The 16,767-nt window shown below is 40.3% G+C and overlaps 1 protein-coding gene across 1 annotated transcript in view; it reads left to right on the forward strand.

Annotated features, from left to right (window-relative positions):
* The window catches only part of SEMA5A (semaphorin 5A), a 306,987-nt gene that overhangs the window by 236,373 nt on the left and 53,847 nt on the right, over positions 1–16,767 (forward strand). The window contains exons 13-14 of the mRNA XM_007462615.1: positions 3,944–4,087; positions 14,583–14,730. Of these exons, the coding sequence (XP_007462677.1) occupies positions 3,944–4,087; positions 14,583–14,730 (292 nt within the window). The remainder of the gene's footprint in view (positions 1–3,943; positions 4,088–14,582; positions 14,731–16,767) is intronic.

Consider the following 16,767-nt stretch of genomic DNA (forward strand, 5'->3'; position numbering starts at 1 on the left):
CGTCAAGTGCTTCCTCAATTTGTGCAAAGTACATCCAAAAGTCTTTACAAAGACTGATCTAATGATGCTAAATTAAACCTGTTCTTCTTTATTTATTATTGTAATTGTTTAATCCAATATACTCAGAAACTGTTGGGAAATTCAAAATATTGCTAATTCAATACATTTTGCAGATATAATATCTTTGATTAAACGCTTTTATCATATCACGTCATTTAAATTTGTTTTCTCACTATCTTGGAGCTGCAGATTAAAGGCATTCAATTTATGGAAATGAACCCACAATATAAGGTAATTAGCTAAGCCAGACTTTACTATCAAACCAGGGTCAAGTCAGACTTCCTATCAATCAGGAAAATCTGGTTTAATTTTAAAATTAAAATGAACACAGGAATGTGTATGTCACTTCTGAATTCTAATTCCTGGGGCGGGAGGGAGGAACAGAGAGAGAGAGAGAATTGTAACTAGCTAAGCAGAAAGGTAGGATGTCAAGGCAGGCTTGGAGCCTTGACAGGACTTTATCATCTAAATACAATAAGTGTGCAACTTTCAACGTTTGTTACCTATACCTTCTGTTTTTAAATTTTTTTTTTATTGAAATATAGTTGATTTACAATGTTGCGTTAGTTTCAGATGTACAGAAAAGTGATTCATTTCTACATACATATAGGTGGGACCTTAGCTCCCCGGCCAGGGATGAAACCCGCAGCCCCTGCATTGGAAGCACAGAGTCTTGACCAGTGGACTGCCAGGGAAGTCCTTACCTATACCTTCTTAGGGGACTTTTCTCTAGGAGCAAAACCTGTGTCCGTCCTGGGTTGGTCCAGAGAACCAGTGACAGCGAGATCGTCTGTGTGCGGGAATGAAACTGCAGAGGGCTCTGAGCATCTGCAGCTGGGGTGGGGGAGGGGAGCAGGAAGCTGGGCAGAGCTGGGCTTCAGGCCGCACAAAGACCTCAGCTGGTCGCACAGGGAGCTCCAGAGCTGGCAGCTCTTTGATGCTGTTAGATCCTCTCACCTGAGAGTCGTAACCACCAACACCCTCAGCATCTGGAGAAAGGCAGACCACAGCGTCCACTACTGTGCACTATCTCCCAGTAGCTGGGAGATAGAAGCCAAGTCCTTAATCACACAGCTCTGCTCCAAACGTCCCAGCTCACCTAACATTTGCTGCTGGGTAACCCGGAGAATGGTTCAAACAGTGTGATCTGTGGAGTAGGTTTCCCGTCTCCTTTGTATATTGTTTTGTTGTTGTTTGATTGATTTTTCTTTTACAACTATACTCAATTTGGTCCTCCCTTCCCTGCATCACCTATAGCACTGTGACCACAGCAATATTTCATATTTTAAAACAAGCACCAGGACACCTGAAACTAACACAACATTGGAAGTAAATTACACTTCAATAAAAAAGATAAAAAAATTTAAAAAGCAAGCACCAGGAAAGCTTCTTGGATCAGTCTCCGAACTCTTCCGCCTCACTTCACGTAGGATATTTTTTTTAAGTGTTATCTTCCCTCCGGGAGCCTATTTAGAATGCAGAAACCTCTGGGCGAGTTGTCTGTGACATCACTAACACTGAAAAGCACGTTGGGTGACCACACCATATGGGAACCCAGGGCGTGAGGGCTCTGCCTGCCCAAGAGGAGAAGTTCCGTCAGATAAGGAAAGGCAAGCCACAGGGGCAGATTTTGCCCTCTGCTCACCTTTTCCATAGGCCAGCTCAGATCACTCCACAAAGTTGAAAGGAGCCCATCAGGGCTACAGAAATTACATTATTTGTGTTACTACAGAAAACAACAACATATCAACCTTGCATTATGCGCTGCATTATTCTATAAAGCTAAGTTGGTTTCCACTGATGCCTGGCAGAAACTTTATAAAAGCCATAGAACTGTTATTGTTGGAAGATTATAGTCAATGAATAATATTTTTTTATATTGTTTCATGGAAACCAAGGACTATCACAGGCCTTACTGTGACTTGTTTATTGATACCTCCTCGGCTCTGGTTCTAGCTGTGGAATGTCATTCACTAAGCAGAGCCATGATACAATTAGTGGTTATTTCAAGACTAAAATTCAAATAAATGAACCTGCTTTAGTGATGTTTTAAATGCATAAGTGGATTGTTTTGGACTGACTTAATCACAAAAATGATCCATCTGCTGATATACGCTTACTTCTTTGGTTGCCTGCTACTGCATCTGCCCCTAAGCAGCATTTCTAAGTTGTGCAAACCCAGCTCCCTAGAATAGTCATACCCATGGACAATATATTCATTTATTCCCTCAGGTATTATACTCCTATTATTTACAAACACTTCCATTTACCTACCTCCCTGTATACAGCAGGTTCCATAGATTGTAAGTAGACTATATCATCAGATGTCACATTTGTTAAAAGGTTTAGGAAATTAAGAATTTCCAAACAATTTTGGAAGCAGTGTTTCCTGCATTATCTAACCATTTTTTTCATATATAAAGAAACTTTGAAAGTAAAAATGTCATTTTATCCATGTTGAAATTGCTATGTTTGCATGTAATTCAATGAATTACTTGGATACGATTTAAAATTGTGTAGGTAATGATGTATAAGATACTAATTACTTTTAGAAGCAAATTGAGAAGTCTGTCTTATTTTGTGTTATTTTGGTTAAATTATCACAAAACAGCTTTGTTATTGTATTGTACATCGAGGTATCACTTTATATTTTATTGAGATTATTTTTAAGTTCCAGAAAATAAAGTAGGGAAATATGAAATACACTAAGTATTTTCTCAGAGGAACTTTCATTTGAAATTGTGTTAGAAGTTACAGATGTAATTTGTTGTTTGTACCTTGAGCTGTGGACCGCCATGCTTTTAAATGAACATATAAAGTAAAATAAGAATTCATGTGAGTTGATTTTTTTCAGTGGAACTATAAATCCTATAGATGAGGGTAACAGCTATTTAGAAACACATATGCAATTAGAGAAATAAAAAAAATTCTACATGCAGTAAACCATCTGTGTGGGAGTTTGGACTCTGGATTTAACAGATATTTTAATACTTAAAATTTTTTTTTATTCCTATAGCTTGTTTTTAAATAGCAGGGACAAACTGCTAAGGGAGATATTTAAATTATAAATATTCTACATGCAGCCATGTTAAGGAAAAAATACAATATCAAACAAAAATTTTCTCTAGCTGCTAGTAGCAATTTATTTTGTAAACCACTTTTATAAAAGTGGTTCATTTTCTTTTATTTTACATTTTTAATATATCTACCTTATTTTATATGTATAACAACATAAATAAAGATATATGCAATTTGCACTTCCTATTTATATACTACATCTTTGTCAAATTGCAAGAAAATAGCCAAGAATCTGAATTTAAAATACCCATTCTTCATTTTTAATAAAGCTTGTTTTAAAACTTCGCACATTACAGTGCTCTTTATCAATATGAACGCCATCAAGAAAGTTACTAATTTTCACTGATGTTAACAGATTTTTAAAATAAACATTTAGATGAGTATTTTGTTCAAATGTGCAGTTTTCATAGATGACAACTGACATGGTACAAGTCAACTAAATTCATAAACTCTCAGGTTTCAGGGATTCATCTCTAACTGCTTTTCAGTGAAATAACATTATTTTTCATTAGTTTATAGTTTAATGTTTTCATAACTAAACTTTCTTAATTGTTCCCAATATTGCTAAAACTTGACTCTCAGATTTTCTATTTTGATTCTAAAATCAGATACGTGGGGAAGAAAACCTCACAGTGATTGAGGTTCCTGTGATAGGACCTTTATTCCCATGGCTCTTCGTGGGCTTTTCCTTCACAGCCCACAGTCAGTGGTCCGTGTCGGGAACGTGTGATTTTGGGGGCGGGTGCAGACAGAGGTTGGGCTCCGAGCCAGTTGGACCCAATGACCCCGTGGCTTCCTCCCCCAGGAGTGGAGGCTGGACCCCCTGGACCTTGTGGTCTCCCTGCAGCACCACCTGTGGGATCGGCTTCCAGGTGCGCCAGAGGTCCTGCAGCAACCCTACTCCGCGACACGGGGGCCGGGTGTGTGTGGGACAGAACCGCGAGGAAAGGTATGTACCCTCTCTGCTTCCGGCATCGCCATCCTCGTGCTTACTGTCATCCCAGTGTGGTCGGTTCCCCTGCAGCTTCAGTTTTGGATCCGGCTCAGCCTATCTGTGGCACCCCTTTCTGTTGAGCTGAACGACCCTCCTCTTTTTCTGACATTCTTTAATTTTGACCAAAGTTTGGGGTTGACAGCATCACTGGGCTGCCGTGGAGCCTGCACAGTTCATTCAGCTGAGCAGTTCCCAAGGGACTGGAGATCCAAGGACAGTGGTCATCTCTGTGCTGGGCTCCCCAGAGACTAAGCCTATGGGTCTGCTGGAGAATGATGGTTCTTGTTAGAATTCAACTAGAATTGAATTCAAGTCTCAAACCTCCAATTCTGAATAGGGCCTGAGCTGGTCCTGGGTCCAGATGGTATTGCTCGGATGAGGTAAGTTTTCCATCACAACTAAATTAAGCACTGGCATGTAGGTGAGAACATAGTCAGTATTTTGGTTATATTTACAACTATACACTTGTCTATTAACAGGTACCCTCAGTGAAGCTGCAGGACGACCCAGAAGGGGGGATCCTTTTCCACGTGTATTTTAAGTTTTCCACACATCATAGGGACATTTGAGTTCAATCTCGCATTTAACAGTTCGTTGCTTTCTATAGACTCAGACATTTGGTTTTGGCCTCATAAAATCTACAGTTGTCATAATTGACTCTTTCTTGCATATTTAAAGTACATTCTCATTTATGGGAGAAAATCCAAGTAGGTGAATTTCACATCACTTTCAGGGTTCTTACTCCCCATATCACGTAAACTTATCCTATTGATCCATGAGAAGCAAGCTGGCTTTCAGTACTTTTTAATTAAAATGTAGTAAGGCTTACAGCCAGTGAAATGGGTTCAGTAGGAGCCTCAGGAAAATACTGTATGCAGTTATTGGCTATGTGATTAATATTTATATAGACAAAACCACAGGCTTAGTGTATAGATAATTCTCTACTAAATATTTATCACAACCTGAAATTAACTGGAATCATTTTTTTTTTCTTTCTTCACTGTGTTCCTAAATCACCAATTAAGACGTCGTTCTTTTGACTCAGAGAGAAAAATGAAGGATGACTTTTACAAAGCAGCGTTGGTCGTTTTTGTAGTAGTCCCCAGTGCATGACAATGCATAAGCTTGTCATTTCCAATCTGACACCAGTTGAGAAGTGGGAAAGCCGATTATGGGGAAGTTGTCTCCCTGCTATTTCCCAGGATTATAAGATTTAAATTGGTTGGAAGTTGTAAAATGCTATACGTTGTCACGTAATAGAGCCCATTCAGGCAAAGTCGCCTTCATCTGTGCGAAGCCACTCCTAGAATCACGGCACCTCCACAACCTCACACCTGTTATCACCTTTCCCAGGCTGAGCATGCAGGAAGGAAGAAGCTGGTTAATTCTGTGGTTAACATAGGTGTATGTTCTGTATCCGAGTTTACGAGTGTTCATAAAGCCTCATTTTCAGAAAGAGATCAGGATGGCTAATGTGTTTGGGGAACTTACACTTAAAATATTCTTATTTTACAGAAGAAAAACTCCTTTGGGCTAGATGAATATTTGCTTAAGAAGGGAACATTGGGACTTAAGTAAGAGACTCCTGGATGATAAGAACAAGGCCTGTGGCCCAGAGAAGTCTCCCTTTGGAACTGCCTTTCTAGGGGGGCATTCAAGAAAATAATGAAAACTAGAAAAGACAAACACACGATATCACTTTCTTGGTCTTCACAAACAAACAGTTCGTAGGTTTCTTTGCCATGTTATGAAGGAAGTCTCTCTACCTAAGTAATATAAAGCAATACCATTCTGATTCTGAAAAAAGGGAAATTTGAGAACTAAACTTGAGATTAAAGGAGAGCCTTGTCTCCCTGAGTAGGTACAAAAGATGACGGACTAGACATACACAATCATTAATAAAATCACATTGTGTTTATTTGAACACCATCAACCATAAAGAACTCCTGAGTGGCCACAAATGAATAAATTGGCTCTCCTGGGAAAGTCCCAAAGTTAATGTTAGGGCTACAGTCAGTGACTTTTGATTTAGGATAAAATCTCCAATATATGAAAAATTCAATGAGAGCTTTATTGCAACAGAGATCTCAGAAATAGCTACATCATTTTTTCTACATAATAGATAAAGAAAATATGTAACTTATATTCTAGATGTACTTTAAAAGGCATGGGCATTTTGTTTTTCTGTTCTGAAACTTCCTGGAAAATGATTTTCTTGAGTAGCAGAAACTGAATAGAAGCACTGACTCCTAAAAAGGCTACCAGCAAGGATGAAGCAATGGATCTCTGTGTATAAATATTATCAAAATGCAAATGTCATTGTCTGTATTTGTTTTCTCCTGCTGTGTGACACAAACTTAATGGCTTAAAGCAACACACATTTATCAACTCAAGTCTCAGTGGACCAGGAGTTCCTACATGACTCATCTGGGCTCTCTGCTTAGCCAGAGCTGTGGTCTCATGTGAGGCTCAGCTGGGGAAGGATTTACTTCCAAGATCATGTGGTTGTTATCAGCATTCAGTGCCTTGTGGGCTGTCAGTCTGGGATCTCGGCGTCTCACTAGTGGTCAGCCTGAGACGGTCCTCAGTTTCTTGCCAAGTGAGCCTTCCCAATATGGTCACTTGCTTCCTCAAATCCAGCAAGGAAGAGAATCTCCTTGCAAAATGGACATCACTCTCCTATGTAATGTCATCACAAAGGCGACAAACCACCACCATTCCATATTCTATTGGCTAGAAGAAAGTTACGGACCTAGTCCTCAATCAAGAGGGGCAGGGATCATTGGGATCACCATATAGTTTATCTGCCAGTGATGCTTATCTGTCCCTGATGTGTACAAAATGCATTTCCCCCCTCCCAAGTTTCCACAAAATTTTATACCATTCCATCATTTCCCCAAAGTCCAGAACCTTATTTAAGTCAGACCCATATGTGAATGAGCCTCCCTGTGTGTAGTTCATCTCAGTCTGTCCATCTTTAAAATGAGAGACACGTTATCTGCCACCAACACACCCAGTGAACCCATGGTGGGACAGGCAAAGGGTTACAGCTACAGATAGTTCTGTTGAAAAAGGGGGGGGGGGAATGGAAAGTACAAAGAAATTTCCATTGAAATTCTGAAATCTATTCAGACAAGTGTATGGAGTTGCTTGATTAAGTTTCAAGACTTGGCCATGATTCTCCACAATTCTTAGCTCTGTGTTCTGGGCTCTCACTTCTGTTCCCTGAATCATCCTTCCTTTCTCATGAAAGGTAGCATGTGCTTCCAGCTGGGCAGTTTAATCAGCCTGCTTCCTGCCAGTACAAGTCTGGGTTTCCAACAGCCTCGTTTCATTTGTACTTTCTCCATACATTTCAGTCTAAACTGGCGATATTTTTGCTGAAATAAACTCTATAAGTCTTCTGTGAATTTCCTTGGGGTTTACTCCGCTAAAGAGATCTACACCCATAGATCTTTTTGAGGTAGCCCTTCTCTACCTGGGGTTCCTTCTGAGATGGCTGGGGGACAACACCCTCCAGCTTGCTTGTGACTGAAAGGATCTGCGACTCTTGCTCTTGACCTTTTGAAAGGACTCCTTGTATGACTGAACACTACTCTGATCTTTTGATATTTCTGAGGTTTTAACAAAAGGTTGTACAGTCACATCCTCAGCTTTTTACTCTATGTCTACCTTTCCTGACAGTGCTTAGAAGCTGCTTCTTCGTTTTAGCATCTTTTGCCATCAGGAGAGGCCAAGAATTTCCAAAACCATCCAGACCTGTTTCTTTCCATTTAATATTGCTTCCCTCAGTTACTTTTCCTTCCACATTTTACTATAAGCAGCAAGAAGAAACCAGGTGGCACCTTCAACACTTTGCTTGGAAATTTCCTTAGCTATATAACTCAAGTCACTCTTACGTATTCTGCTTTCCATATAACTGTGGTGGCAAATTTGGAAGCTCTCTTCATTGTATGACAAGGGTCTCCCTTCTTCTAGCTTCTAATAATATGATCCTATCTTCTTTTAATTTCTTTATTGAGCTAAAGATATATATATATATATAACATAAAATTCACCATTTAACCATTTTTAACTGTTCAGTTCAGTGGCATAATTACATTTACAGTATTGTGCAACCATAACACTATTTCCAAAACTTTTGCATCACCCCAAACAGGAACTCTGAAACCAAAAATCAATAACTCCCTATTATTTCCTCCTTCCAACCCCTGATAATCTTTAATCTATAAATTTACCTATTTAGGAGATTTCATATAAGTAGAAACGTACAATATTTGCCATTTTTATGTCTGGCTTATTTCACTTATCATATAGTTTTCAAAGTTCATTCATGTTGTAGCATGTATCAGAACTTCATTGCTTTTTAAGGCTGAATAATATTCTCCTGCATGGCTGCATCATATTGTGTTTACCCATTTACCTATCAGTTGACATTTGGGTTATTTCCACCTTTTGGCTAGTGAATGATGCTGCCATGAACACTGGCATGCAAGTATCTGTTCAAGTCCTTGTTTCAGTTCTTTTGTGTATATATGTAGGAGTGTGTGTGTATATATATATATGTATAGAATTGCTAGGTCATATATTAATTCCATGTTTAGCTTTTAGAGCAACTGCAAAATTGTTTTCTACATTGGCTTCATCATTTACATCCCTACCAGCTATGTACAAGTGTTCCAATTTCTCTACATCCTTGTGAACACCTGTTATTTTTCATTTTTTGATTATAGCCATTCTAGCAAGTATAAAGTGTCTCATTGTTGTTTTGAGTTACATTTCCCTAAGGCGAATGATGTTGAGCATCTTCTCATGTGCTTATTGGCCATCTGTATATCTTTTTTGAAAATGTCTAGGCCTTTGCCCAGTTTCTAATTGGGTTGGCTTTGTTGTTGTTGAGTTTTACTTCTTTATTTTATCTCCTTCTAAACCTTCACTGGCAGCATCCTCAAAGTCTACATGTATACTAACAGTCTGTTCAAGTTGATTTGGGTTTTCTCTACCATGCTTTTCAAAATTCTGCTTGCTTCTATTCATTCTCTAGTCCTGAAGCCTCTTTCATATTTTTAGATATTTCTTACAGTAGCACTACATGCCTAGGTGCCAAGATCTGTCTTAGTTGTCATTCATAATAATATTACTTCACACTTAGCTGCCTAAAACACCACATGCTTTATTGGCTCACAGTTTCTGTGGTTTCGTAGTCTGGACAGAGCTTACCTGGGTCCTTTGCTTCAGGATCTCACAAGGGTGCACCAAGGTATAGACTGTGGCCATGGTCACATCTGAGGCTCAGTAGGAGAGGGGAGGGGACTGCTTCCTAAATCCCGTGGTTGTCAGCCACATTCAGTTCCTTCCATGTCGTTGGACTGAAGCTCTTATCCAGAAGCTGCCCACAATTCCTTGCCACCTGGGCCTTTCGCAACTGACTGCTTACTACTTCAGAGCCAGCAAAGGAGAGAATTAATTGAAAGAAGAACATTACACTGTTATGTAACATATTCATGGGAGTGACAGCCTGTCATCTTTGCCATATTCTATTGGTTAGAAGCAAGTGCCAGGTCCCACCCACACTGAGTGGGAGGGGTTTACACAGGATGTGAATTCCAGGAAGCAAGGCTCGTGAAGACCATGCTAGAGTCTTTCCACTGCATTACCAAAGTTAAGAGACCCAGGAACCAAGAGGGTTTATTATATGATTTTTCTTTGTCTTCATGGGCAAGTTTACTTAATCCTGTGATGCACCAAAGTGATGCTCTTTGCAAGTCATTATCATCACTCTATCCTACTGGTTCCCTTAGCTTTCCCTTGGGGTAAAAAATAATATTATGGAGGACTCAATACATGTACAGTGTCTCTGGTGCCACAAAAGATTCCATTATCCCAGGGTGGCCCAGCCAAGGAACAATAACTTAAAGCAAACCAAGAAGAAAATAGTTCTAACAGTGCTCTGGTTGGTTCAGGCTAACAGAGGTTTCAGTGAGAAACCAACATGGATTGAACCACAACAGAACACAATTTGTAGCATGAAGAAATAGGACAAGGAACATGATACGGTATTGAAAGTCTAGTCTATACAGGATTATGAAAGACAATGCTCTTCACAGAGACTAGGTTTGTGGAAAAATGGATAATTTATGGAGAAATATTGCTGGGCTATTAATTCATTTTTAAATGCAAAATGAGAATGAGTAGTCATGGGCAAAATTAAAATCTTAATTTTTAATGCATCATGAAATGTATCTGTGACTGTCAGTGCTTTAAGAAGCTAGTGGTCCAGGAGAGCAAATAAAATTTCAAAACTGTTTAGCTTATCATTTGGTAAAAGCCAGCTGTGTGTTAAGGACTAGAGAATGAGGAACCAGTGGCTGGTCTACTGTGTAGCTATTTTATCCATAAATTAATAAAAATCCTTGCACACCCAGAGTCACCAAGGTAACTAAGTTTAGATGCCCATTGTTGTTTGTGACACTAGAGGCCCAATCAGGAGTTTACCGTACGTCTCTCAGTGGCACGTGTTTGTTGGGTGAAGGCGTTAGTGGGGCAGAGGGACAGTACTCCCTTGAAATTGCAGAGAATCCAGAGTTAGGAGCTTGTAAGGGCTTAGCCTCTGAGCAGACTCTCCCAAGTTGAATTCATGAGTGAAATCCAGACATAAAGGGACAAACTGCCAATTTCTAGTTCCCTCTGAACTCCCTTGCAGAAGGCGACAGTCACATATCCTGGTGTGCCTTTTGTCATGGGACTACTATAGAAAGAGAAAGAGAAGGGGGAAGGCACATTGTTGACCACCTAAAAATGAGGCCAAGTAAATCATTTGTAACACTGGTTGAAATTTCTATGCTACACGTAGTTATCAAATTCTCCAGCTGTGGACTTTCAGCTGTAATAATATGCTGAGCGTGTTCAAGGGAGGGCCTGCTGTAGGCAGAGATGAGAAAGGATTTATGCATTATGATTTATTTTGCTGTGGGGAAGTGGGAGCTCAGTTGCTGTGCCTTTTATTAAAAGTCGAGGGTTTTATAAGTATTTTTGGTAAGATTTTCCTTTGCCCTCCCTACTCTTATTGTTGGTTTGTTTTTGTTTCTGCAAGCTGAAATTCATGTCAAGGAGTCGAGGACTCCTTTTTAAATATGGGCAAAAACACCTTGGAAACAGGAGGTGGCCTTCTATCCACAATGAGAGAAGCTACACATGGATATTTTGAATTAAATGCTGAAAGTTCTGATGTTCTGAGCTTTCTTGACTTACTTCTTCCAAACGCGTTCTTAAAACAAATGGCAGTTGCCTCACAGAACAATCCTTGCACCAACATGTATGCTAATAATCACTAAGGAGTCAGGATGCTTTGCTTTACTTATGGTAACTCTACACATCTGCACAGGCTTCCTGAGGTCAGATGCTTTTCATCTATTGTGTCCTCAGTGTTGTTTTGGCTCTTCTATCTAGAGGTCACACTCTTAATTAGAAGCCTCCTTCCCCTTCCTTCCCACATGTGAAACTGTCCAGAGTCCTGAGCTCTGAGACTCAGGGCCCCAGAGGACTATCTGTCTTAAACAATCAAGCACACAAGGAAGAGTGATAAGTATTCAGTTTCACTGGCTACTCTTTCATGTGGAGATTTAGAGACCTAATCATTTTCCTGATTGGTTCTCGACTCTGAAGACTCCTTCCACTGTGAAATATCAACATTCTCTCCCTAGAAGTAAGCATGCCTCCCCCTTTCATTTGAGAGGCTGACTTTGGACTCTGCTGTTTACTTATTTGCTTTTCTGTACGTCCACACGGCTGCCATCTTTTCCCATTCTACCAGACGCCATGGATGTGATGTCCTGTCCCTTCCTTTGCCATCACCACCCTCTTTGTTCACCTTGGGCTATCTCTCCCTCAGGTGGCTGGCATCTATGCCCTCCTGGCCGGCATCTGCTCCAGAAACTCATCCTGCACGTGACCCCTCACCCTGAGCCTTTGGAGGCTCAGACCCCTCACTCAAGCATGCAGAGCTCCTCTCACCTCAGGGGCTCCAGCACCAGCAGGATGATGAGACACCAATTCCTATAGTCCAGCCTTCACTCTAACTCTGACGGTGCTATTTTGTCTCTGGAGCTTGGTGGGATTTCCTTGCAAATAAAGTTCAGATTCTTCCACCCTATTCATGTAAAGATAGATCATTCCACTCCTTTTGCCTTTTTCTGTTCACTTCTCCTAAATCACCTTTTTTTTTTTCTTTTCTTTGCGATATGCGGGCCTCTCACTGCTGTGGCCTCTCCCGTTGTGGAGCACAGGCTCTGGACGGGCAGGCTCAGCGGCCATGGCTCACGGGCCCAGCCGCTCTGCGGCATGTGGGATCTTCCTGGACCGGGGCACGAACCCGTCTCCCCTGCATCAGCAGGCGGACTCTCAACCACTGCGCCACCAGGGAAGCCCCTCAATCACCTTTTTACTTGACTCTTCCCACTCCTACCTTCTGTTCTTTTCCAGAATGCCCACTGATGGTCACTGCGCTTCATCCTGTTGACTTCCTTCAGCTTGGCCTGGCTTCTTGCTTTTCATGGCTGTACCTGTTCTGGAATCCATCACATTCTTCATTAAATGTCCCTGATTTGATGGGAAGACAGTTGAATCGTATCAACATTTGCTGTCAGGAAACTACGCTCCCCGAATTACCTCTCTTACATTCTGGAAATCAGCTGTTTACCTCTATTTTTTGCTCTTTAAGATAGATAGTGTTTTCTGACTATGGAGAATAGTATGGAGTGTCCTTAAAAAAATAAAAAAAGAATTGCTATATGATCCAGCAATCCCACTCTGGGGCATATATCCAGAAAAAAACTCTAATTCAAAAAGATACATGCACCCCACTTCATAGCAGCACTATTTACAATAGCCAAGGCATGGAAACAGCCTAAGTGTCCATGGACAGATGAATGGATAAAGAAGATGTTGTATACATATATAATGGAATACTACACAGCCATAAAAAACAATGAAATAATGCAATTTCTAGCAACATGGATGGGCCTAGAGATTATCATACTAAGTGAAGTAAGTTAAAAAGAAAGACAAATACCATATGATATCACTTATATGCCGAATCTAAAATATGGTACAAATGAACTTATTTACAAAACAGAAACAGACTCACAGACATAGAAAACGAACTTAAGTTACCAAAGGGGAAAGGGAGGAGAGATAAATTAGGAGTTTGGGATTAACATATACACACTACTACATATAAAATAGGTTAAAAAAAAAAAAAAGACCTACTGTATAGCACAGGGAAATATATTCAATATCTTGTAATAAACAATAATGGAAAAGAATATGAAAAAATATATATATATAATGTATACTTTATATATATATATATATAAACTGAATCACTTTGCTACACATCTGAAATTAACACCACATTGTAAATTAAGTCTGCTTCAATAAGGAAATAAAGATAGTGTGTTCTATCCTGCACATCCTGGACTTGGGTCTGTTTCCCTGTATGCACCTCAGGTTGGACACACCTGTGATAGGAAAGTACTCTTTGTGCTTTTGAGCACTTAGCGAGACACAATTGCCAAATGTGTCTCACTAAGTTTGGCTACATTCAGAATAACATCTTCCCTATGAGCTGTAAACCTGTGCCTTGCCAGGTTGTTTCCTTCTTATTTTTTGTTTGTTTCCCTCCCTTCGCTTTATTTCACTTGTAGTATTAAAGACGAGGAGGAATTTGATCCTTCTAAGGCTAAGGAAGGCCATGTGTATTTGGCTAAAAATTGGCAAATATGAATGTACATGTAGAAATATAGTCAATCACTAAAAAGTAGGACTCATTGTCAATAGTAATTCAACTCTTTTTGGGTAGCAGGTGGTCATCTAAATTAAGGTAGCTGGACATCATTCTGAGAGTCTACAAATAAATTTAAAAATACAGTAACTTGGCAGTGTGCGACTTGAAGCTTCATGCTAAAATTAGACTAACTTTTCTTTGACTTATATTAGTAGGATTACGGGCCTTATTTGATTCGAGGATGAGAAATGAATTCCAAATACAATTTGCTGCCTTTATATTCATAACCTGTTTTATCTTTCAGTGTTTATGTTTAGAAGATAAACGCCCTACTTAGGTATTTTCTATGTGTTCTCATTTTTTGAGTGTCTGTTTGAAGGGTTTTTTGTTTGTTTCTCCTCTAATTGGCTGCACAGGAAGATCCATCCTGCATTGTGAGTCTAACATTTTTTTCATTGTCTCCCGCGCATCCCATTGTCTGTGCACACACAGCATGGCCAGCGCCACATCCGTCTCCTTCCCTGGGTGACCACCCGGAACACGAAACGCCCCTCACGCGGAGCATGCCCATGGGTTCAACATCCCGTGCAGGGCCAGAGAGTGGAAAGCCTGTGGCCTCACGTTCCACTAAACCCTTGCTTTTTCCTCTTGGTTTCCTCATTACAGATACTGCAATGAGCATCTGCTGTGCCCCCCACACATGTTCTGGACAGGCTGGGGTCCCTGGGAGCGGTGCACAGCACAGTGTGGAGGCGGCATTCAAGCTCGCCGCAGAACCTGCGAGAATGGTCCTGACTGTGCGGGCTGTAGCGTGGTGAGTAGCCCTCCTCATCCTCAGCCCACAGTCTAGAGCTGGGAGTCCAGAGTCAGCACACACTAGATGCTCTGCAAACACAAGGTGTTCTACAAACTTTGAATGCTCTGCAAACACAAGATGTTCTGCAAACACTAGATGCTCTGCAGGGACTAGGTGCTCTCACACACTAGATATTCTGCAAACACAAGATCCTCAGCAGACACTAGATATACTGCAAACATTAAATGCTCCATAGACATGACACATCCAGGCACTAGTTGCTGTGAATCACTTAAGTCTTTCTGGTTAATGAGAATGTCTGGAGGAGATACTGGAAATTCAGAGTATCCTGAAGGCTGATTGGAATAAATATTCTCATGTGGGATATACTGCCCCAGGAGTTTTCCAGTTCTCATTTCTGAGCTAGTACAGAAACTTCAGTCTGCTTAACTCTGGGCACTATATTTGGTTTGGGAAATGAAATGAGGTCATCATACTGGGCCTGCGCTAAGTTATAAAATGCGGACAAACCTGGGACACTGAGGATTGAGAAACTTGATGGGGCCATTGTCAGAGCACATTTGGTGCCAATTCTGAGGGAATAAAAGACAAATGATGGTTTTGTTTTTCTTCTGCCTTAACGGGTCCTATTTCCCTTAACACTTTAGACTCTCAAATAAAATTCCACTTGTGCAAGGGCCTGTTGTTGCTCATCCTGTGTCATCTGTCAGAATGATTGAGCACTGAAGGCTGCTGGGCTTTCACTTTATTTGTCTGCCCCTGGTGCTGGCACTGCAGAGTGGCTGCAAAGACAGTGCAGGTGCTTTGGTGGAGAGGTTCAGCCTGAGGTCTGGCTTGGCGCCCTTCCTCACTGGTCTTCCAGTTGGTCTTTGCAGCAATTTTGTAACCTTGGCTCATGAGGCTTAGGATGTTTTTGTGTTGCTGTAAAGTTTGTTTTTGTGAGATGCAAAGAGCACACACTCCAGATAGCCTTGGGAAATTTGGAGAGCAGAAGAGGATCATTAGATGCTTTGCCAGATATTACAACCAACCCAGGGGGATTTCTGTTTTTGGGATTTGCAATTAGATTTCTTCCCCTTTGCACTGGCAAAGTTTGCAGTAACTTTAATCGAATCTATCACTGATTATAGAGGCACTTCTTTCCAGGTCACCCTGAACTAGCTTTCAACCAAGGAAAATCTTAGCATCCAGTTTAGGATGACGTATTTATTGATATTTCAGATGCTAAGATTTTAAATTATTTATGAAAATGTGACAGGTAAATCTGTGAACAATCACATGTTCTAGGAAAAGAGTTCAAATGTGGTAGATTTATTCTTTGCTGAAATATATCAATCCTGTTCCCGGTGGCTCGACATTTAGCACTGGGATCTCCACTCCCATATCAAGGTTTGTCTCCTCTACTGGGAAACCACAGGGATGGATGACCTGAGTTGATCTTGCACTCCAGTCTCTAAAACTTTGCAATACAAAGAACTCAGAAAACATTTCAAGTCATTTATTTTCTTATCGCAAAATGACTTCAATTATTACATTTAAAAACAGTTTAATGAAAGAAAAATTATATTAAGGAAAGAGTAGCCTATCTCCTACGTAGTCACTGGAGTGTGTGTGTGTGTGTGTGTGTGTCTGTGTGTGTGTGTGTCTGTGTGTGTGTGATACATATGATTATAACTGTAAAAACTGAATGTCTTTCCAAAATGTTCATGTATTTTGGCTTTATTTGTATCTAAATTTACAGAATTATGGTTTATGAAAAAATATAACATCAGTTTTCAAATCCAGAGGAATATCATGAGTGCTTCTAAGAAGCCTAATATAAGTTTTTAGGTATTTTAGTTTTGCTTCCTTTTTCTTCCCCACCATAGTGAATCTACTGGCCATGTAATTCCAGGAAGGGGTTATTATGGTACACTGGAGCAATCTATTCTTTTACAATAGAAGCACAGCATTGATTTTTTTCCTGCATGTTTTTTTTTTTTTCTATTTATTCCAGTTTCTGTCTCTTCTAAGGCAGGAATGCCCAATTGGAAA

Source organism: Lipotes vexillifer, unplaced genomic scaffold, assembly GCF_000442215.2.
Source record: "Lipotes vexillifer unplaced genomic scaffold, Lipotes_vexillifer_v1.1 scaffold633, whole genome shotgun sequence".
In the NCBI taxonomy this organism is placed as follows: Eukaryota; Metazoa; Chordata; class Mammalia; order Artiodactyla; family Lipotidae; genus Lipotes; species Lipotes vexillifer.